The sequence below is a fragment of the Gekko japonicus genome, unplaced genomic scaffold (assembly GCF_001447785.1).
Source record: "Gekko japonicus isolate JY-2015 unplaced genomic scaffold, Gekko_japonicus_V1.1 scaffold849, whole genome shotgun sequence".
Classification (NCBI taxonomy): Eukaryota; Metazoa; Chordata; class Lepidosauria; order Squamata; family Gekkonidae; genus Gekko; species Gekko japonicus.
Window position 1 is genome coordinate 226,931 of NW_015163112.1, and position 19,545 is coordinate 246,475.

The 19,545-nt window shown below is 52.8% G+C and overlaps 1 protein-coding gene across 1 annotated transcript in view; it reads left to right on the forward strand.

Annotated features, from left to right (window-relative positions):
- Nucleotides 1-271: 271 nt before the first annotated feature.
- Nucleotides 272-19,545, forward strand: part of FBXL19 (F-box and leucine-rich repeat protein 19) — a 29,637-nt gene continuing 10,363 nt past the window's right edge. Inside the window, exons 1-8 of the mRNA XM_015406832.1 lie at nucleotides 272-445; nucleotides 2,048-2,191; nucleotides 2,294-2,380; nucleotides 4,731-4,946; nucleotides 8,002-8,034; nucleotides 9,764-9,904; nucleotides 11,915-12,106; nucleotides 12,254-12,645. Of these exons, the coding sequence (XP_015262318.1) occupies nucleotides 272-445; nucleotides 2,048-2,191; nucleotides 2,294-2,380; nucleotides 4,731-4,946; nucleotides 8,002-8,034; nucleotides 9,764-9,904; nucleotides 11,915-12,106; nucleotides 12,254-12,645 (1,379 nt within the window). The remainder of the gene's footprint in view (nucleotides 446-2,047; nucleotides 2,192-2,293; nucleotides 2,381-4,730; nucleotides 4,947-8,001; nucleotides 8,035-9,763; nucleotides 9,905-11,914; nucleotides 12,107-12,253; nucleotides 12,646-19,545) is intronic.

Sequence of the window (19,545 nt, forward strand, 5' to 3'; positions counted from 1 at the left end):
CCCAGATTTGGTGAATCCTTTGGCTCTCTTGACAGTCTTTTGCTCTGCAGCTTTCTCACAGCACCTTCAGTGCGCGTCGTACGCTTAGGAGTGTCCCCCCCCGCAGCAGTGATGGTCGTGGTGTTCATTCCGTCTGCATTTCAGCTCCCCCTTCGCAGGCATCCAGCATCCCCCTCTCTCACGGTGCAAATTTCTCACCCACTTTTCCGTTATTTTTTTTGTCTCCCCCACTCCCTGCAGCCCTGATAGTAGCTGAAGCGGGACGTAGCCAATGTCGTCCAGCAAAGGGGCGGGGGCTGGAGCTCGCCGGCGGCGGACGCGGTGCCGGAAGTGTAAAGCTTGCCTGCGGTCGGAGTGTGGGGAGTGCCACTTCTGCAAGGACATGAAGAAGTTTGGGGGGCCCGGGCGCATGAAGCAGTCGTGCCTCCAGAGGCAGTGCACGGCGGTAAGGGGGGAAGTCGGGCTGGGCGGGTGGATTTGGAGGGGAAAGTCGCTGTTCGTTTTGGTTCCCGGTTTCTAGTCCTCATTGTTGCAATCCCGTGAGGGCTGTTCCTGTTCAGGAAAGTCACCGATTAGCCCCTTTTTTCTAAGGGAACTTTCTTCGCCTGGTCCCTCATTCTCCCCAGATGATTACTGTTTCTTCCGGCTTGGCCAGCAACTCTCCCCTGACACGTCAACATGCTCAGGGTGAAGCAGGGAAACACGATAATATGAAAGCAAAGCAAAAATCAGTCCTTGTAGTGTAGATAGGTTTTAGGCAAGGTTCCCCCCCCCCCACAAGCTAGCTTTGCATGGGCTGTGATTTTTTTAAACATAGGAGACCATTCAAATGTGCAGTTTCCGCACCTTAAGGTGGAACACCTTGGCCATGAGTATGTCATCAGTGTTCCCTGACGGTTTGAGTTGGCTCCCTAATGATACCCATCGACAATGTTCCCTCTAAGCTCTGGAGTCTTGTGAGCAAAAATTCTACTTTGTGAGCGACTAGCATTAAAGTTGTGAGCAAGCGATTTGGCTGCTGCATAGATTAGCTTGCTCTGGAGCCATCCCTTCCTGAGCTAAGACAAAAGTATGTGAGCCAGAGGTTAAAAAACCGTGAGCTAGCTCACACTAACTCAGCTTAGAGGGAACAGTGCCCATCGACAGGGCTTTTTTGGTAGAAAAAGCCCAGCAGGAACTCATTAGCATAATAGGCCATACCCAACATCAGGAACTCATTAGCATATTAGGCCATACCCCCATGTTACCAGAAGTCTTGTCATCCAGCCACACCCACCTTTTGCTTCTTATTCTCTTTACCTTGTTTGTTGTCAAAACCCAGGGCTTTTTGCATGTTAGGCCACACACTTCTAATTGTAGCCAATCCGAATGAGTTTCTGCTGTTGGGTGTGGCCTATTATGCTAATGAGTTCCTGCTGGGCGTGGCCAATTTGGGAGCCTACCGGAACTCCGTTCCTGCCCAAAAATAGCCCTGCCCATTCACCATTGCCAGGCTCAAAGCCGAGTCACCTTTGCTCCATCCGGACGCAAGGCCCGCTTGTTGCCGGGAATTCTTCCACCCCCCACTTCTTCTCCCAGTTTGGAGAAGGGCTGCCAGCTGTCCGCATCCTATTGTTTAATTCCACTTTTTTTAACGGGATATTTTGTCTCTCATTTCCGAGTCCTTGGCATTCAGAGGGGAAGTGTGTATGGCTCATTTCCTGATGGGGCCACCCCGGAATCAGTGCCTTGATTCGCCTCCCCATCTCCACTGACCTGTGGCCCTTGCTCTGCGGGCAGGAATGGAGGGGTGTGGTGGCCTCAGCGGCCCTTGGACTTCTGGCCAGAAGCAGGGTATTGGGTCGCGATTAATCTCTGTAGGAATCTGTCATTTCTAAGGCATCTTTCAAGGATCCTTAGATGAGAAAGGTCATTAAAAGGACTCCATTTGGAGCCCTTGATCAGCACGCGGGCTATGGGTTCTGTCTTTGGAAATGTCTCCATCTAGCTGCTATCTCTCGGTACCCAGGAATCTCCGTGCTCACATCTTGATCCGCTGTCGTTGCAGCCAGTTCTACCTCACACAGCTGTGTGCCTGGTGTGTGGGGAGGCCGGAAAAGAAGACACAGTGGAGGGCGAAGAGGAGAAGTTCAACCTGTCGCTCATGGAGTGTACCATCTGCAACGAGATTGTGCATCCGGGCTGCTTAAAGGTAAGGTGGGGACAGGGAAGGAGGTGGGACAGGGGCAGAGGGAGTCAACCATACTGATTTTCCCCCCACACGCATAACCTGTGCTGACCCCTCTCTTTACAGATGGGAAGAGCCGAAGGAGTCATAAACAACGAGATTCCAAACTGTTGGGAATGTCCCAAGTGCAAGAGAGAAGGCAAATCGATGAAAGTACGTGTTTTGGGCTTTTAGGAGTGGTGGGTGGGTAGGTGGGAGGGGTGGTATTGGGATTTGGGAAATATTCGGGAAACCTGAATTTTTCCGGCTCCATTATACCCTATGGGGACCATTATAGTTAATGGTCCCCATAGGGTATAATGGAGGATCAATCTGGGGGGTATCTGGGGCTCGGGGGGGGCTGTTTTTTGAAGTAGAGCCCCCAAATTTGCAGCATAGCTACTGATGCCTCTCCTCAAAACAAACCCAAGTTTAGAAAAGATTGGACCAGGAGGTCCAATTCTATAGGCCCCCAAAGAAGGTGCCCCCATCCTCCATTGCTTTCAATGGAGGGGGAAGGGGATTTAAAGGGATTGCAGTCTGGCTTATTTTTCAGTTGTCTGAAATGGCCAGTCCCTGAAAATCCTGAAAATATTTGAGATTTTTGGGACTGCTGGATAGTTAAAGGTGTTTAAAGGGATTGCAGTCCCTTTAAATGCCTTCTCCAAGCCATGTGACTCTGCAGCAAGAGTCTGAAGGTGTTTAAAGGGCTTACCTTTAAAGCCCTATATGGCCAGGGACCGGCCTACCTGAGGGACCGCCTTTCCCCACATGTTCCCCCAAGGGCACTACGGTCGGGGAATCAAAACCTCCTGGACGTTCCAGGCCCCAAGTCCATCAAATTTGTGATGACCAGGGCTAGGTCGTTTTCAGTGGCGGCTCCTATCTGGTGGAATGAGCTCCCAGAGGAGATCCGGGCCCTGCGGGACCTTGTATAGTTCCGCAGGGCCTGTAAGACGTAGCTCTTCCGCCAGGCTTTCGAATAGGAGCCGCCGCCACTACCTTTCCATCATCGCCCTATAATTCGCATACATTACCATCATTGGTGCGGGTACTACCGGAGGACGCTGGATGTGCCTAGGGACAACAGTAGAGATATGCACTGCTGTGAGTAGCTATACCATCGAGAACACCATCTTGATTTTAAAATTCGGAAGTTAGTAGGGAGCACCGAAATGTTTTTATGAATTTTTGCGTAACTATTTAATATTTAATGTAATTTGTATTGTTCGTATTTTATACTGTTTTATTCTTATCTGGCGTTATGTCTCTGTAAGCCGCCCTGAGCCTGCGGGGAGGGCGGGATAGAAATCCAAATAAATAAATAAATAAACACAATCTCCAAGCATCAAGTTCACCCAGAAGGTTTTAAAGGGACTGTGAGCCCTTTAAACACCTTCAGAGTTCACTCGCCATAGAGATTCAGGGCTTGGAGAAGGCATTTAGGGACTGCGATCCCTTTAAATGCCTTTAAGTTCAACTATCCAGCCGTCTCAAAAATCCAGTATTTTCAGTATTTTCAGGGACTGGCCATGGATCTTAGCCGAAAAATAAGCCAGATCTAAATCCAGCTGAAAGAATATCGGTAAAATACCAATAAGGTATTTTTCAGATATCTTTTTTGTTCAGATTTAGCCAGACGCAAACCCTAGTAGGTGGTTCATCATGGCAATAAACAGGCTGAAGGCCCTTTGCTCTTCAGCCTTGCACAGAAACCTGTGGGCTCACGCACACCAAGGTGCGCCTATGGTTTCAGAAAAGCCCTTCGGGAAGCTGAAGTCCCGAGTTCCCAGGTGGAATGCTTCTGCTTTGAGGCATCATGCAAACAAACTGCCAACTGTGTGCTTGGCCAGCTGTTGTAAGGATGGCGCAACCTGCTCTCTTGGCGAGTGCATGACCCCAAATATGGGGGTGGTGGTGTTATCCCTGTTCTCTCCTGCAGTCCCCCTGTTTTCCCTTACCCGGGCCCACTTCCCGTTTTAGAACCTGGCAGCTGGGGAGGAAAGCAGTCTGGGAGAAGAGGGCATTTGCAGGGGACGGGGAAAGGTTCTCTTACCCATCCCTGCAGCAACATTACAAATAACATACCGGCTTGGGAAGACCGAAAGTTCGTTGTAACATGTCACTCCACCCGAAGAGGCGCTGTTATCTGACTTGCCATCTACCATCTTGCAAACCCTGCTCAATTACTCCATACTCAGAGGAAAATATTATTTTAATTAACACGTTACACGATCTTGAGTGGCCGTTCAGGAATCGCATCGGCTCATGCCCGGGGCAGCCTTCCTTCTCCGCCTGTTCAAGTCGCCGTCTGGCTGTCGCATCTGTTGCCAAAAAGAAGTGGCTAATGGGTTCCTCTGTTTGGCCCCTCCACAGTCAGTGGTGGCCCCCGTAGTAGGCGGGGTCCGAGGGGGAGCCTACCACGCAGGACCCAACCCTGCCCGCTCAGTCCACTTGCGCACTGTGCAACGACGGGTGTGCGGCACCCTCACCGCCCTCCCGCCCGCCGTCCTTGTGCTTTCAGGACTCAAGCGACGGCACGGGGAAGCGGCGGTCCGACAACGGTGAGGAGGGGGTCCGGTGGAAGCTGACGGACGAACCTGCTCAGAACAAGAAGAAGTTGGCTCCGGCCCCACCTCTTCCCCCACCGCCCACCGAGGAGACCCAAGTCCAAGCTGGAGTCCACAAGCGCAAGAAGGAGAAGGAGCTGCCGCCCCCTGACACGGGGCCCAAGAAAAAGGTGAGCGCCTCTTCTGGAAAAGCACTTTTGTGCCATTAACCAAGCAGGGGCGGCATCTCTCTCCTTCATGTCCAACACCCGACATCCCTCCTTTTCCTATGGCACCCCGGTGTCCCAGTTCCTGCCTTGGGACCCCTCCACTTTTCACCCGTGTTAGGACCTAGGGCTACCCGATGCTAGTTCTTCCGTTACGTTACCCTCTCTCCTTGGCACTGAGGGTGGAACCCAGCAGTCCTGGCTCCTTGACTCCCATGCTTTACAAGGGAAGGGGGTTCCCAACGTGGCGCCGGCCGACACCTTTTCCTGGTGATCTTCCAAGAGTTCGTAGCAAGTGGGAAGAGCCTGATGGGGCCGTTGCTCAGCAAGGCTTGTGATTGGCTGTCGGAGGTTTGATTGGCTGGGCAGGGGTTTCAAAGCATTGCCTCGGCGGCAGCTGCCACCACAGCACAAGGATCTTCACTGCGAGACCGGAGGTAATCTGCAGCCGCCGTTGGGTGGTGGCCCCCACCTCCTGAGGTGGCCATTGGGTGGCAGGCCACCTCCACCGTCGTGTGTCAGAATTCTGAAGGTGTCCGTGGGCTCCTTGAAGGTTGGGGAGGACCCCTGCCCTACGGCATCAGACCCTCCTTCTTTCAGAGCTGGGGACTATACGTCAGTAAGACACCCAGACTCAGGGTCCACGTAGACCAGAGGTTCCCAAACTTATTTGGCCTACTGCCCCCTTTTCAAGAAAAAAAAAATTACTCAGTGCCCCCCTGGAAATCTTCCTTCAAGAAGTGGACAAAAAGACGCAGTGAGAGATTTGCACACAGTAAAGAAAGATGTTGTTGTAAATAAGACACTTTGAAGCGCAACATCATAAAAGTGTTTTATAAAATCAACCATAGTAGCATTTGCATACACAAAGACAATTAAGATAAAGAAGGCTGTGATTGGCTGTGGGGACCCCTCTCCACCTCCACCTCCCTCCCTGATCCCAGGGAAGACCAGGAAGAGGCTGCTTTAAATCGGTCCTGGACTCTTCTTTCTTTATGCTTCCAGCACCCCCTTATTTTTATTCAACGCCCCCCCCCAAATTGCACCCAAGGCTCCTACCGCCCACCGGTATCATTCCAGTGCCCCCCAGGGGGCAGTATTGCCCACGTTGGGAACCAGTGATGTAGACCATCATCCATTTCCCCCACAGCAACCAACCCGATGCCCCAAACAACCCATAAGCCGAGGTCCAGGTCTAAAGGGTCCCACCCTGTTGGGGTTCCCTAGTTCCCTAGGCAGGCCAGAGATCATATTAACATAACTGTTGCCGGCATCCCTAGTGTATCAGTTTACAATCAGCTAGCACTTTACGATATCGGACTGTTTCTAGATGGTTTTATTTATGTTATAATCGTTCTTCTGTTTTATCCTTTGTAAGCCGCCTTGAGCCTGCTTCAGCGGGGAGGGCAGGGTATAAATCAAATCAATAAATCATTAATATTCAGGGGGGGCTGCCTCTGGACGTGAGGGCACCCCTTAGCCACCATGGGTAACAGTCTCGTCCCCTTTTAAAGGCATCGAAGCCACTGCTTGTCACGGCGTCCTGCGGCAGGGAGTTCCACCAGCATGGCGTAGCGGTCAGCAAATCAGACGAGGATCTGGCAGGCCCAGGTTCGAATCCCCACTCTGCCGTGGAGGTTTGTCGGGTGACCTGGAGCCAGCCACGCATCCTCGGCCAAACCTCCTCCTCCGGGTCATCAGGAGGATAAAATGGAGGCGAGGGGAGCCACGTAAAGCCCCTTTGAGTCCTCGCTGGGGGAGGGGGGGTATAACGGAAGTGAACGAATCAGTGAACCGAGCATTGTGTAAAGAAGTGTGTTTTTTATGCTTTCTGAATTACTGGCCATCAAATTCACCAGGTGATCCCAGATTCTAATATAATCTAATCCTTCTCCCCCTTCTCAAAATAGGGAAAGGGGGAACTTCTTCTCCCCCTCCTCCTTTCCCCACCCAATAGTAAAAGGTAAAGGTTCCCTTGCTCGAAAGCCAGTCGAGTCCGACTCTAGGGTTGCGGTGCTCATCTCCGTTTCCAAGCCGAAGAGCCAGCGCTGTCCGAAGACGTTTCCGTGGTCATGTGGCCGGCATGACTACACACCAAGGTGCACGGAACGCTGTTACCTTCCCACCAAAGTGGTCCCTATTTATCTACTTGCAATTTCTTGCTTTCGAACTGCTAGGTTAGCAGGAGCTGGAACTAGAGACGGGAGCTCACTCCATCATGCGGCACAATCGGGTCTCGAACTGCTGAACTACTGACCTTCCACAGCCTGCAGTTCAGCGTCTTAACCACTTGAGCCACCGCACCCCACCCAATACATTTCTATTTAAATTCATTTCCTGTCTGCTGCCCTGCCCCGCCCCCCCCAATTGTGGCTCTGAATTCATTGTGACGCGGAAGAGGATGATGGTTTGCTCATGGCTTTGGCCGAAGATGTCCTCTCCTCTCTTCCCACTCGTGGCTCTCCTCGCCGCCTTCTCTCCTAGAGTTCAGGAGGGAACTCCTAAGGCCCTTCGAAAGGGGTTAGAGAAAAGACCTGAAGGTTTCTGCTAAACATTAGGAAGAACTTCCTGACAGTTATCTAGAGTGGTTCCTTGGTGGAACAGGCTTCCTCGAAGGGGTGGTCGGCTCTCCTCCTTTGGAGGTTTTCAGACAGAGGCTAGATGTCCATCTGTCAGCAATGCGGATTCTGCGAACTTAGGCAGATCATGAGAGGGAGGGCTGCCGCAGTGCTTAGTTCTTGTGGCCCTTTCTTACACGCCCAGGGAAATGGTGATCGCCAGTTTGGGTTCAGGAAGCAATCCTGGAGGTTTTTTGTCATCTTCTGGGCGTGGAACAGCGGTCACTGCGGGTGTGGAGGGGGAAGTATTTGTGAGTTTCCTGCATCGTGCAGGGGGTTGGACTAGATGACCCTGGAGGTCCCTTCCAACTCTATGATTCCTTAGCTCCCAGGATCCTTCTAATGAGACACGCTGGCTTAACAGTTCCACCAAGCTTCTCCTTTGTTTTTTTCTCTTTCAGTTAAAAGGCACACGGGAAAAGCATTTGAAAAAGGTGAGCCCATTAGGTATTTCCACCCAGCTGGCTTTTTTTTGGGGGGGGGGGAGTGGCCATCAGTCGGGGAGACAGGTCTTGGGCAGCCACTAGAGGAAAGGGGGCAGGAATTGGGCGGAGCGGTCGGCTCGAGTTGCTTTATCCTGCCGCAGACCAATGTTCCCTCTAAGCTGTGGAGTCTTGTGAGCAAAAATTCTACTTCATGAGCTACTGGCATTAAAGTTGTGAGTGAGCGACTGGGCTGCTGCATAAATTAGTTTGCTCTGGAGCCCTCCTCCCTGAGCGAAGACAAAAATGTGTGAGCTGGAGGCTAAAGAACTGTGAGCTAACTCACACTAACTCAGCCGCAGACACGTGAAGCTCCGTCATGCGGACCATCACCTTTGTCCAGCCTGTCCGTTGGAATCTTCGCCAAACAGGCAGCAGCTTGCTTTGATCTCGGGCGAAGACATTTCTTTCCCAGCAGCCTACTATTGCCAGGGATCAAACCCGGGACCCTTGGGTACAGGAGACCTCTGCTTGACTGTCGAGCCGTGGCCCTTCCCTAGTTTATGAATGTCGATAAGTGCCGTCAAGTCGCAGCTGACTTATGGGGGGCCCCCCCAGCAAGGGGCTTTCAAGGCAAGTGAGAAGCAGAGGTGGGCTGCCATCGCCTCCCTCTGCACAGCCTTCCGTGGTGGCCCCCCATCCAAGTACTGACCAGTGCTCCCTCTGAGCTGTGGAGTCTTGTGAGCAAAAATCCTACTTTGTGAGCTACGGGCATTAGAGTTGTGAGCGAGCCATTTGGCTACGGCATCAATTAGTTGGCTCTGGAGCAATGCTCCCTCTAAGCTGTGGAGTCTTGTGAGCAAAAATCCTACGTTGTGAGTTACTGGCATTAGAGTTGTGAGCGAGCCATTTGGCTACTGCATCAATTAGTCGGCTCTGGAGCAATGCTCCCTCTAAGCTGTGGAGTCTTGTGAGCAAAAATCCTATGTTGTGAGTTACTGGCATTACAGTTGTGAGCGAGCCATTTGGCTACTGCATCAATTAGTCGGTTCTGGAGCAATGCTCCCTCTAAGCTGTGGAGTCTTGTGAGCAAAAATTCTATGTTGTGAGTTACTGGCATCAAAGTCGTGAGCAAGCAATCTGGCTACTGCATAAATCAGTTTGCTCTGGGCCCTCCTTCCTGAGCTAAGACAGAAATGTGTGATCCGGAGGCTAAAAAACTGTGAGCTGGCTCGCACGAACTCAGCTTAGAGGGAACATTGCTCTGGAGCCCTCCTTCCTGAGCTGAGACAAAAACGTGTGAGCCGGAGGCTAAAAAACTGTGAGCTAGCTCACACTAACTCAGCTTAGAGGGCACACTGGTCCTGACCCTGCTTAGCTTCTGAGATCGGAGAAGATCAGGCCATAACCTGCTGCCTCCCCACCCCGCTCAGGAGCTCATCCTGGACTGCCTCAGGGCTTGTCATCCCCAGTGTGGCTCATAAGCTCACCCTAAACGGGATGGGCTTGCATGGCTTTAACCAGCACAGAGTTTGTGAGAAACTTGGTGGCTGTGCAGAATCTTGAGCATCTCTTGGGCCTGGTTGGACAAGGGCACTCCTAGGCGGGCACGGCAGAGGCAGGTCCCGTCCAATGAAACGCTCCTCCCTCTCTGTCGCGTAGAAAAAAGCTCCCCCCCTGTAGGAAGTGGACTTGCCCTTCTGTGCCGTTGCCCCAGTCAGGCTTTTGTTTCTCCTTCCAGGCCACCGAGCAGCCCTCCGACGGGAACAAGTTGCAATCGATGCAGACCTGGAGTCGCACGGGCAGCGGGGACTTTGAGGTGAAGGGCCCCATCTCCCACCCATCCATCCACCTGAACCAGATCACGGCCAGCGACTTGGAGGTGAGGGGGATGCGTGTGTGAGAGAAAGGGGAGGACGGTTTCAGTTTGGAAATGAGACCGCTAAGGGAGATGGGCCGTGATTGAGGTTTATAAAATGGTGCACGGGATAGAGAGAGTGGACGGGGGGGGCTTTTTCTCCCTCTCCCAAAATACTAGAACTCAAGGGCATCCAACAACGCTGATGGGCAGTAGGTTCAGGACGGACCAAAGGAAATACTTCTCAACACAGAGAGGGATTGAAATGTGGAATTCACTGCCCGAGGGTGTAGTGAGGGCCACAGGCATTAGAAGAAGAAGAAGAGATTGGATTTATACCCCGCCCTTCACTTGGAGTCTCAGAGCGGCTTACAAACTCCTTTCCCTTCTGCTCCCCACAACAGACACCCTGTGAGGTGGGTGGGGCTGAGAGAGCTCTGACACAAACGGCTCTTTTTCAAGGACAGCTGTGCCAGAGCTTGTGACTGACCCAAGGTCACATCAGCAGGTTCAAGTGGAGGAGTGGGGAATCAAACCCGGTTCTCCCAGATTAGAGTCCGCGCACTTAACCACTACACCAAACTGGCAGCTTTAAGGGGATTAGGCAGGTTCATGGAGAGGTTTGTCAGTGGCTGCTTGCCACGGTGACTAAAGGGAGCCTCCACATCTGGAGCAGTAAACCTGAGCCGGGAGGCAGCCTCACCAGAAGGCCTCGGCCTCTGTGCCCTGTTGTTGGCCCTCCAGAAGATCTGGCTGGCCGCTGTGGGAGACCGGAGGCTGGACTAGACGGACCCCTGGTCTGATCCAGCGGGGCCCTGGCCATGTTCTTGGGCCGGAGGTCAGCCATGGCCTTGCAGAGAGAGGGGTCAGCAGTCAGGACAGGCATTGATGGGGTGCGGCGGGCAGCATCTGGGCCATCGAGGAACGGAAGATGTGCGCTCGTTTTTGGAAAAGATGGATGGGGGTTCTCTGTCTGACAAATTCGCAGCACCCTCACGGGATTGCCATCCCCCAAGTCCTTGGTGAGAAGCCACCGAAAACCTGTTTCAAACTGGTTTCTGCCAGGCGTGGGAGTGCCCTTAAACGTCAAGCGATTTCACCTTGGCCACCAGGTGGGGCTATCCTCATACCATATGGAATGCACCGGCCACTTCTCAGAGTCAGGGAGTATGGAGGTATTCTGATTTTCACAGCAGGGAATCCCATGGCTTTGGGATCCTTTTGAGTTGCAGCTTCTCCTGTCGCAAAGTATAGGCTTGGCTGCTACAAGATACATGCAGAGGACTCATGGGGTGGGCCAGTTTGTTGAGAGCCAGTCTGGTGTTGTGGTTAGGAGCGCAGACTCTAATCTGGGAGAACCAGGTTTGATTCCCCACTCCTCCATGTGCAGCTGCTGGTGCGACTTTGGGTCAGTCACAAGTTCTCTCAGAGCTGTTCTGTCAAGGGCAGTTCTCGAGAGAAGTCTCTCAGCCCCCCCCTACTTCACAGGGTGTCTGTTGTGGGGATTGGAAGGGAAAGGAGACTGTAAGCCGCTCTGAGACTCCTTCAGGTAGTGAAGGGCGGGGTATAAATCCAATCTCTTCTTCGTCTTCTTTGTTGCCCGCCCCCCCCCACCTCCCATGGCAATGAATGGAGCCTGCTGAAACTCTGTTTCTGGAGTCAGGACACCCACATGTACACCGCGGGAGAAAAAAGCGGGTGCTTGCACAAGGAGCGGGAATCAGCAAAATGTTCCTCCCCCAGTACAGTGACCGAAATGGAGTCTCAGGGACCCCACCGTCAGGTCTAAGTCATTGAAACCCTGCCTACATCAGTGCGTGGCCCCACTTTCCTTGGCCACCAGTTTTATAAAGCCACGTGCTGCTTTTGGGAAAAACTCAGACATAGATATCAGTCAGTTTCCAGGCAAATGGTAGTCTGTAGCGGAGGGTTAACTACAAAAGGAATCCTTTATTCTGTGGGTCTTTGCAGTCCCACTTTGGACCAAGCCAATGCGGCACAGGTATGACGACGCTTCCTTCCTTTCCCCACCAGAAACCGAAGGTTCCTCCCGGCCCCTTGGAGCCCTCTGCCCAGTCGGACAAGTCCCACCAGCGCGAGAAGCTGGAGCGTTTCAAGCAGATGTGCCAGATGTTGGAGCGGGTGAAGAACAGCAGCAGCTCGAGCTCCAGTTCGGACTCTGACTCCGACACGGACTCCCGGGGCTCCGACGGCTCCAGCGGGGGCGTCGCGAGCCGTGCCGCGTCTCCGGCCACCCGCTCCCAGCGCCTGGCAGCCCTGGGCTTCAGCGCCAGTGAGGAAGAGGACGAGGAGGAGGAGGAAGAGGAGGAGGAGGAAGAGGAGGGGGGCGGGAGACGCAACGGCAGCTCGGAGACGGCGCGTAACGGCAAGCAGCCAAAAGCGCGCGGGAACTCTCAGGAGAAAGAGAACAATCACCGTCCGTCCAGCAGGGGGAGCGAGCGAGGCAAGCAGCAGGCGGGCGGCCGCAAGGCGGGCCGGCCTGCCGGGCAGACAGGACTCCGCATGGTGGCCCGGACTCAGTTCCTCAACTGGCCCCTGGTGCCCTCCCCTCCCAAGCCTCTGCTACAGCTGGAGAGGCACGTGGTCCGACCTCCCCCCGACAGCCCCGAGCCCGACTCCTTGCCCCTGGATAGCGGCTCCGACCACATCATGCAGCGGGATGTTTGGTTGGCCGTCTTCCAATACCTCAGCTATCGGGAGCTGTGCGTCTGCATGAGGGTATGCCGGACATGGAGCCGTTGGTGAGTGGCCGCGTTTGCCCGAGGAGAGATGAGCCAGTGCCCCAGAGAAGCACAAAGGGGGCACTGTTGGCGAGGTATCCGGGGCTCTGTGAATGGGGGCAGGGGGGGGGGGGGGATGAGCCCGTCTCCGTTCGCACTCTTGTGACGCACAGCTCTGGTCTTTCCTCTGGTCTGAGCTGTCCAGAGCGGTCCAGGCGGGAGCCGCGTGTGTCCCACAGTTCCGCAGTCACTTTGCTCTCCACTTTGAACCAGTGGCAAAGATCTGCAAAGCCTGTGAGCGGAGACCGTAAAGAGGCGGACGAAGGGAGCGTTCGCACCACGAGCGAGGATGGTTACAGTAGTTCCACCCACAGGCCTGTCATTAGGACAGGGGCTTTGAGTGCGGCAGGAGGATTTGCGTATCACATGGACCCTTGAGGTGTGGAAGGGTGTCTCTGTGCGCTCTCTGAGAGATGCTTTCCCAGCGCACGTGTGCAGTCTGTGTCAGGGCAGGCCGGCCCAGCTGATGTTGGAAACAGGTTTTTTTGGTACTCTGCTTCACTCTGTTGCTGTTCACTGATAAGGGGGGGAAAGGGGTCACCGTGGGGTGTGGCTCTAAACTTGCATCTGGTGGCTGCAGCCAGTGAGAAGCAAGCTTGCTCTGATAGCCTGCCTTTTCATAGCCCGCCTTTTCATAGGCGCTTGTCTTTTGATCACACCAGAGTGTGACGGAATGCTGGGAACTGCCTTTGAGGTGAACTGTTAACCCGCGGGGCCCTGCGGAATGACCGAAGAGGAGCTTTCCTACCTGTGTTTTGATGCTGGGAGGGGGACCGCAAAGTTCAAAGAGCAAAGGCCAACAAAGGAAGTGTGTGAATCAGTGGAGTCGATTGCATCTGTTGCGTTGGGAAACGGGGGCTAATTGTGACACCTTCAGACTCCCTCGGTCTTGAGGTGAGGCTTCATGTGTCCCCGTACTTCTATATAGGTGGTGTGAGAATCATGGCGTAGAGATCTGAGGCTGGCACACATTTTTTCCAGTTTTTGTCAGGCTGGCACACATGTGCCAGACGGGCTGCATTACATTCCTGCCTGTGGCTGCTGCCGTCTCTTATTGGGCTCGCCATACGTACTGGGGGACTTCCGGTGTATCTTTCAGAAGAGACACGCTGCCATCCACAGGGTTGTATCTCATTACACTCAACAGCTCTCTGCTTGGAGGCAACTCCCATGGGTGGACTTTTTTTTGGGGGGGGGTTGTATTTTTCGTATGTGCATGTGTGAGTGTCCATGCACCCAGATGTCATGGCGACCTCTGCTGACCAATATTCCCTCTAAGCTGTGGAGTCTTGTGAGCAAAAATCCTACTTTGTGAGCTACTGGCATTAAAGTTGTGAGCGAACAATTTGGCTGCTGCATAAATTAGCTTGCTCTGGAGCCCTCCTTCCTGCACTAAGACAAAAATGTGTGAGCCGGAGGCTAAAAAACTGTGAGCTAGCTCACACTAACTTGGCTTAGAGGGAACACTGCTGCTGACTGACCCCTACTGGGGGCCTGGAGGATATTCAGAGAGGTGGCTGAATAAAGCCTGCCCCTGCCTCCCGACTGCTGGTATTCCAAGGAGGTCTCCCATCCAAGCACTTGCCAGAGCCGACCCTGCTTAATTTCTGAGATCTGGCTTCCCTGGGCACGGGTGGACATTTTAAAGCGGACTGCGTGGTTCAGCCACTTTTCTTCTGGCTGGCTGGCAACATTTTTTTTTCCTGCTTACCACTTCCCTTGTGCGGCTTCCTCTTGGTCTCAGCAAGTCTCTCAGGAAACAGCTGCCCCCAGGGGGGTGCCGGCTCTCTCCCCCTCCCAGGAAACCTCTGATTATCTGAGGCTGTGTCGACACTGCTGCCTTCCTGCAGCAAATCAGCCCTGGTTCCAACAAAGCGTTGGCAGGGAGGAAAGGTCTTCCCCCGTGCGACCGTTCGGGCACCCGGCACCTCGTTCAGCTGGGGCCCCTTGGCCACTCTGCAGGCAGATTCTTCACAAGCCAGAGATCCGTAGCCCTGGCAGGCCTTGTGCTGGCTGGCTAATTCTAATCTGCACACGCGCCGTTTAGGCCAGGCGCCGGGTGTGCAGAAGATCAGCGGGCCACGATTCTCAGCTGACAGCATCGCATTTAGATCGGGCTTCCTTGTAGAGCTGGGGTCTGCTCCTTCCTGCCAGCTCCTCAGGATCCCTCTCTGGTCAGTCCCCCGTAGAGGTCTTCGCCCCTCCCCCCAGGCAGGGCTTTTTCTTTTTTTTAAAGAGGTACCGGAACTCCCAAGAGGGAAATGACGTTTCCCATCTGTATACTACTAAAGGTAAAGGTTCCCTCGCTCGAAAGCCAGTCGAGTCCGAGTCTAGGGTTGCGGTGCTCCTCTCCGTTTCCAAGCCGAAGAGCCAGCGCTGTCCGAAGACATTTCCGTGGTCATGTGGCCGGCATGACTAAACACCAAGGCGCACCGAACGCTGTTCCCTTCCCACCGAAGTGGTCCCTATTTATCTACTTGCAATTCCTTGCTTTCGAACTGCTAGGTTGGCAGGAGCTGGAACTAGAGACGGGAGCTCACTCCGTCATGCGGCACACTCGGGTCTCGAACTGCCGAACGAACGACCTTCCACAGCCTGCAGTTCACCGCCTCAACCACTTGAGCCACCGCAGCTCCTTCTGTATACTGAAAACTCATAAAAAGCATGCATTTTTGTCTTGGAGTCCCCCTTCAGAGAATGCCTATGTGTGTGGGAGGGGGAACATTACATGGGTGGCTACATTGGTGGCGACGGGAAGTGCCGGCAGGTCACAGCCTGTATGACGACCCTGTGGGGTTTTCAAGGGAAGAGACGGTCAGAGGTGGGTTTGACCGCTGCCTGCCTCTGCGTAGCAGCCCTGGGCTCCCTGGGGGGTCTCCCATCCAAGTCCTAACCGGGGCTGGCCCCTGCGTAGCTTCCGAGGTCCGACAGGGTCTGGGCCATCCGGGCCAAGGGCAGCATTATATTGGTTTCTGGAAATGATTTGGGGGAGATGGCGGTTGTGTAACAGGAGACTGTACCCGGCCCTTATGTGGCAAATAAGCAGGGCTATTTTGGGGCAGGAACACACAGGAACAGAGTTCCGGCTGGCTCCCAAGTTGGCCACGCCCAGCAGGAACTCATTAGCATAACAGGCCACACCCAACAGCAGAGACTCATTAGCATTGGCTACATTAGAGGTGTGTGGCCTAACATGCAAAGGGGTTCCTGCTACAAAAAAGCCCTGGGTTTTGACAACAAACAAGGTCAACAGAATAACAAGCAAAAGGTGGGTGTGGCTGGATGACCACACTTCTGGTAACATGGGGGTGCGGCCTAATGTGGTAATGAGCTGTGCTGTCAGGGGTGTGGCCCAATATGCTAATGAGTTCCTGCTGTTGGGTGTGGCCTATTATGCTAATGAGTTCCTGCTGGGCTTTTTCTACAAAAAGAGCCCTGGGCAGCATTATATTGGTTTCTGGAAATGATTTGGGGGAGATGGCGGTTGTGTAACAGGAGACTGTACCCGGCCCTTATGTGGCAAATAAGTATACGAAAAGTCGCTAATGCTGATTGCTGCTGGGCTTGAAAAACCTTTTTGATGAACACCTGGGAAAATGTCCTCTTCTTCCACCACATCCTTCCTGGCATTTCCGTTTCTTATTCCCTGGTGTTAATTTTAGTTTTTCAAGGATACGTGACCATTGTAGAATTGGCTTCAGCTCGCTCCATAATTTTTAGCTGGTTAGTCTGTCTTTGGTTAACAAGCTAACAAGACAGCGTGGGAGGGAAATTGTCTTAATGTCTATCAAACAGCTGTCGGTGCCTCTTCTGAGGTATCTGATAAGCACGAGGCAATTTTCAGCTTTAATCAATATAATCTTCTGTTCCATTCTCTTACAGCAGCTCATCAAAACCTTTAAAAACGTAAGGAAGTACACTTTGAGCCCTTGGCCCGTGGTGTTAAAATGTGTCTCTGCTTCTTAATTGACTTAAAGCAGCTACGTTCAAGGTTTCTATTACGAGGCAGCCCTGCACAGACTCTAATCTGGGAGAACCGGGTTTGATTCCCTACTCCTTCACTTGCAGCTGCTGGATGACCTTGGGCAAGCCATGGTTCTGTCAGAGCTTTCCTATCAAGAGCAGTTCTCGAAAGAGCTCTCTCAGCCCCATCTACCTCACAGGGTGTCTGTTGTAGGGAGGGGAAGGGAAACGAGTTTGTAAGTCGCTCCCTGAGACTCCAAGTGAAGGGCGGGGTATAAATCTAATCTCCTCCTCCTCCTCCTCCTCCTCCGCTTCTTCTTCTTCCACGTCAACTTGCAGGTACGGGTGTGCGTTTGGCTAAGTCCAAGCTGAAAAAAATCTGAAAAATACCTTATTGGTATTTTCCGGATATTTTCAGCTGGATAGCGATTTGGACATATTTCAGCTATCTGAAATGTCCAGTCCTCGAAAATTCCAGAAATATTGGGGATTTTTGGGACCGCCAGATAGCTGAAATTAAAGGGCTTTAAGAAGATGTTTAAAGGGATTGTGGTCTCTTTAAATGCCTTCCAGGTGAACTCATCCCATGGAGAAGGTGTTCAGAGGAACTGCAGTCCCTTTAAACGCCTTAGGAGTTGCACCGCTTGCCCAGCTTGGAGAAGGCATTTAAAGGGACCGCAGTCCCTTTAAACACCTTTCCCTCCCTTCATTGGTTTCAGTGGAGGATGGGGACACCTTCTTTGGGGGCCCATAAAATTGGACCACCTGGTCCAATCTTTTTGAAACTTGGGTTGTTGTTTTTTTGAAGAGAGGGACCAGCAGCTATGCTGCAGATTTGGTGCCTCTACCTCAATAAACACCCCCCTCAGAGCCGCACATATCCCAGGATTGATTCTCCTTTATACCCTATGGGAACCATAGTCCCCATAGGGTATAATGGAGCTGAAAAACATGGGGATCCTGGATATTTACTGAACCCAAATATCATACTGGTATTGGGGTTCAGGAAAATTTGGAAATGCCAATATTTTTTGGGTTCAGTATACCCAAACCCCCAAAATACCATCGTTGGCTTTTTTGCACACCTCTACTTGCAGGCCACAGAAACTCTGCATTCCCACCATGAAATTCCTGTAAAGTCATGTTCTAGGGCAGTGGTGGCGAACCTATGGCACGGGTGCCAGAGGTGGCACTCAGAGCCCTCTCTGTGGGCACGCGTGCCATCGCCCCAGCCAGGCCCAGACCATCATTAAAGTGTCGAATTCTCTGCCAAATAATTTTAAGTAAATGAAAGCATTTGGGATTGCTTTCCTTACTTTGTTTGGATCATCTTAAATTAATGTATGAGTTGTTTTTTCTAAACGACAACCTCAGTATTCAGGTTAAATTGCCGTGTTGGCACTTTGCGATAAATAAGTGGGTTTTGGGTCGCAGTTTGGGCACTCGGTCTCTAAAAGGTTCGCCATCACCGTTCTAGGGCGAACACAGTTGGGCCTCCTATGTGAACTAAGAACTGCATTAAAGTGGAGGATATTTTTGGGCTCTAATGCCCATGCCGGAAGAGAATGTGGGGCAGAGTGAGAGAAAGTGGGCTCTTCCCTTCACCCATCTCAAGCAACACAACAGGCTGTTCTTTGCTCCATTGAGGGAATGGTCTGAACGTTGCCCGAATTTTCGCCAGCATAGCCAATGGCAGCTCTAGGAGAACGTTCGAGGGCCAGACAAACTTGAGATATACATTCGTTAAAAATTCGTGAAATGCAAAAATGAGCCAGGAGGAGCTCTAAAACCAATGGGATGGGAGAGGAGAGTGGCATGTGGGGAGAAGTGCACTGAGCAATGCTCCCTCTCAGCTCTGGAGCCTTGTGAGCAAAAATCCTACTTTGTGAGCTCCTGGCATTAAAGTTGTGAGCGAGCGATTTGGCTACTGCATAAATTAGTCGTCTCTGGAGCCCCATCCCTCCTGAGCTAAGACAAAAAAGGAGCCAGTTTGGTGTGGTGGTTAAGTGCGCGGACTCTAATCTGGGAGAACCGGGTTTGATTCCCCACTCCTCCACTTGCACCTGGCTGGATGACCTTGGGCAAGCTATAACTCTGGTACAGCTGTTCTTGAAAAAGAGCAGTTTCTGTCAAGAGCTCTCTCAGCCCCACCTACCTCACAGGGTGTCTGTTGGGAGGGGAAAGGAAAGGAGTTTGTAAGCCGCTCTGAGACACCTTTGGGTAGTGAAGGGCGGGGTATAAATCCAATCTCCTCCTCCTCCACAAAAATGTGTGAGCCGGAGGCTAAAAAACTGTGAGCTAGCTCACACTCACTCAGCTTAGAGGGAACACTGGTACTACTAAGCACAAGTGAAACAGGCCTAAATTGAGGAGGGGCAGTTTAGTAGCTGGGGGGGGGGCTTCCAAAGGTGGAAGAGGCCCCCTTCTCTCTGGTAGCTGCCTGCCTCATTTCAGAAGGTGTGTGCATGAAGAGAGGCACACACGTAAGCAATCCTTCAGTACGCCAAATAATGCGCGCGCACTCTGCGCTGTAACCCCACTTGGACCAGGTTTCACCCACAGAGAAACACACCCGTGCTGTTTAGCAATGAAAAACGTTGTGCAGATCCATTCACAGATTTCCTAGTAATTCGCCTAGCATGACCCGCAGCGTGTGCCGTAACCGCGCATCCCGCGGCTGCGCAGTTCTGCCGGAGATGAGCAGCGATGGGCAAATGGAGGGACGGACCTTCTCACAGAAGCACCCCTGACGGGTCGGGGACCCCCCCCACCCCGGGGTGCCTCCAGACACAGTTTTGGAGATCGCTGCCCTCGAGTTCTGAGATGCCGGTGGACGCTTCCTTCCCTATTTGTGGCTGTGTGTGTCCCGTCCCCCCCGCCCCTCTCCTGACCTGACGTCTT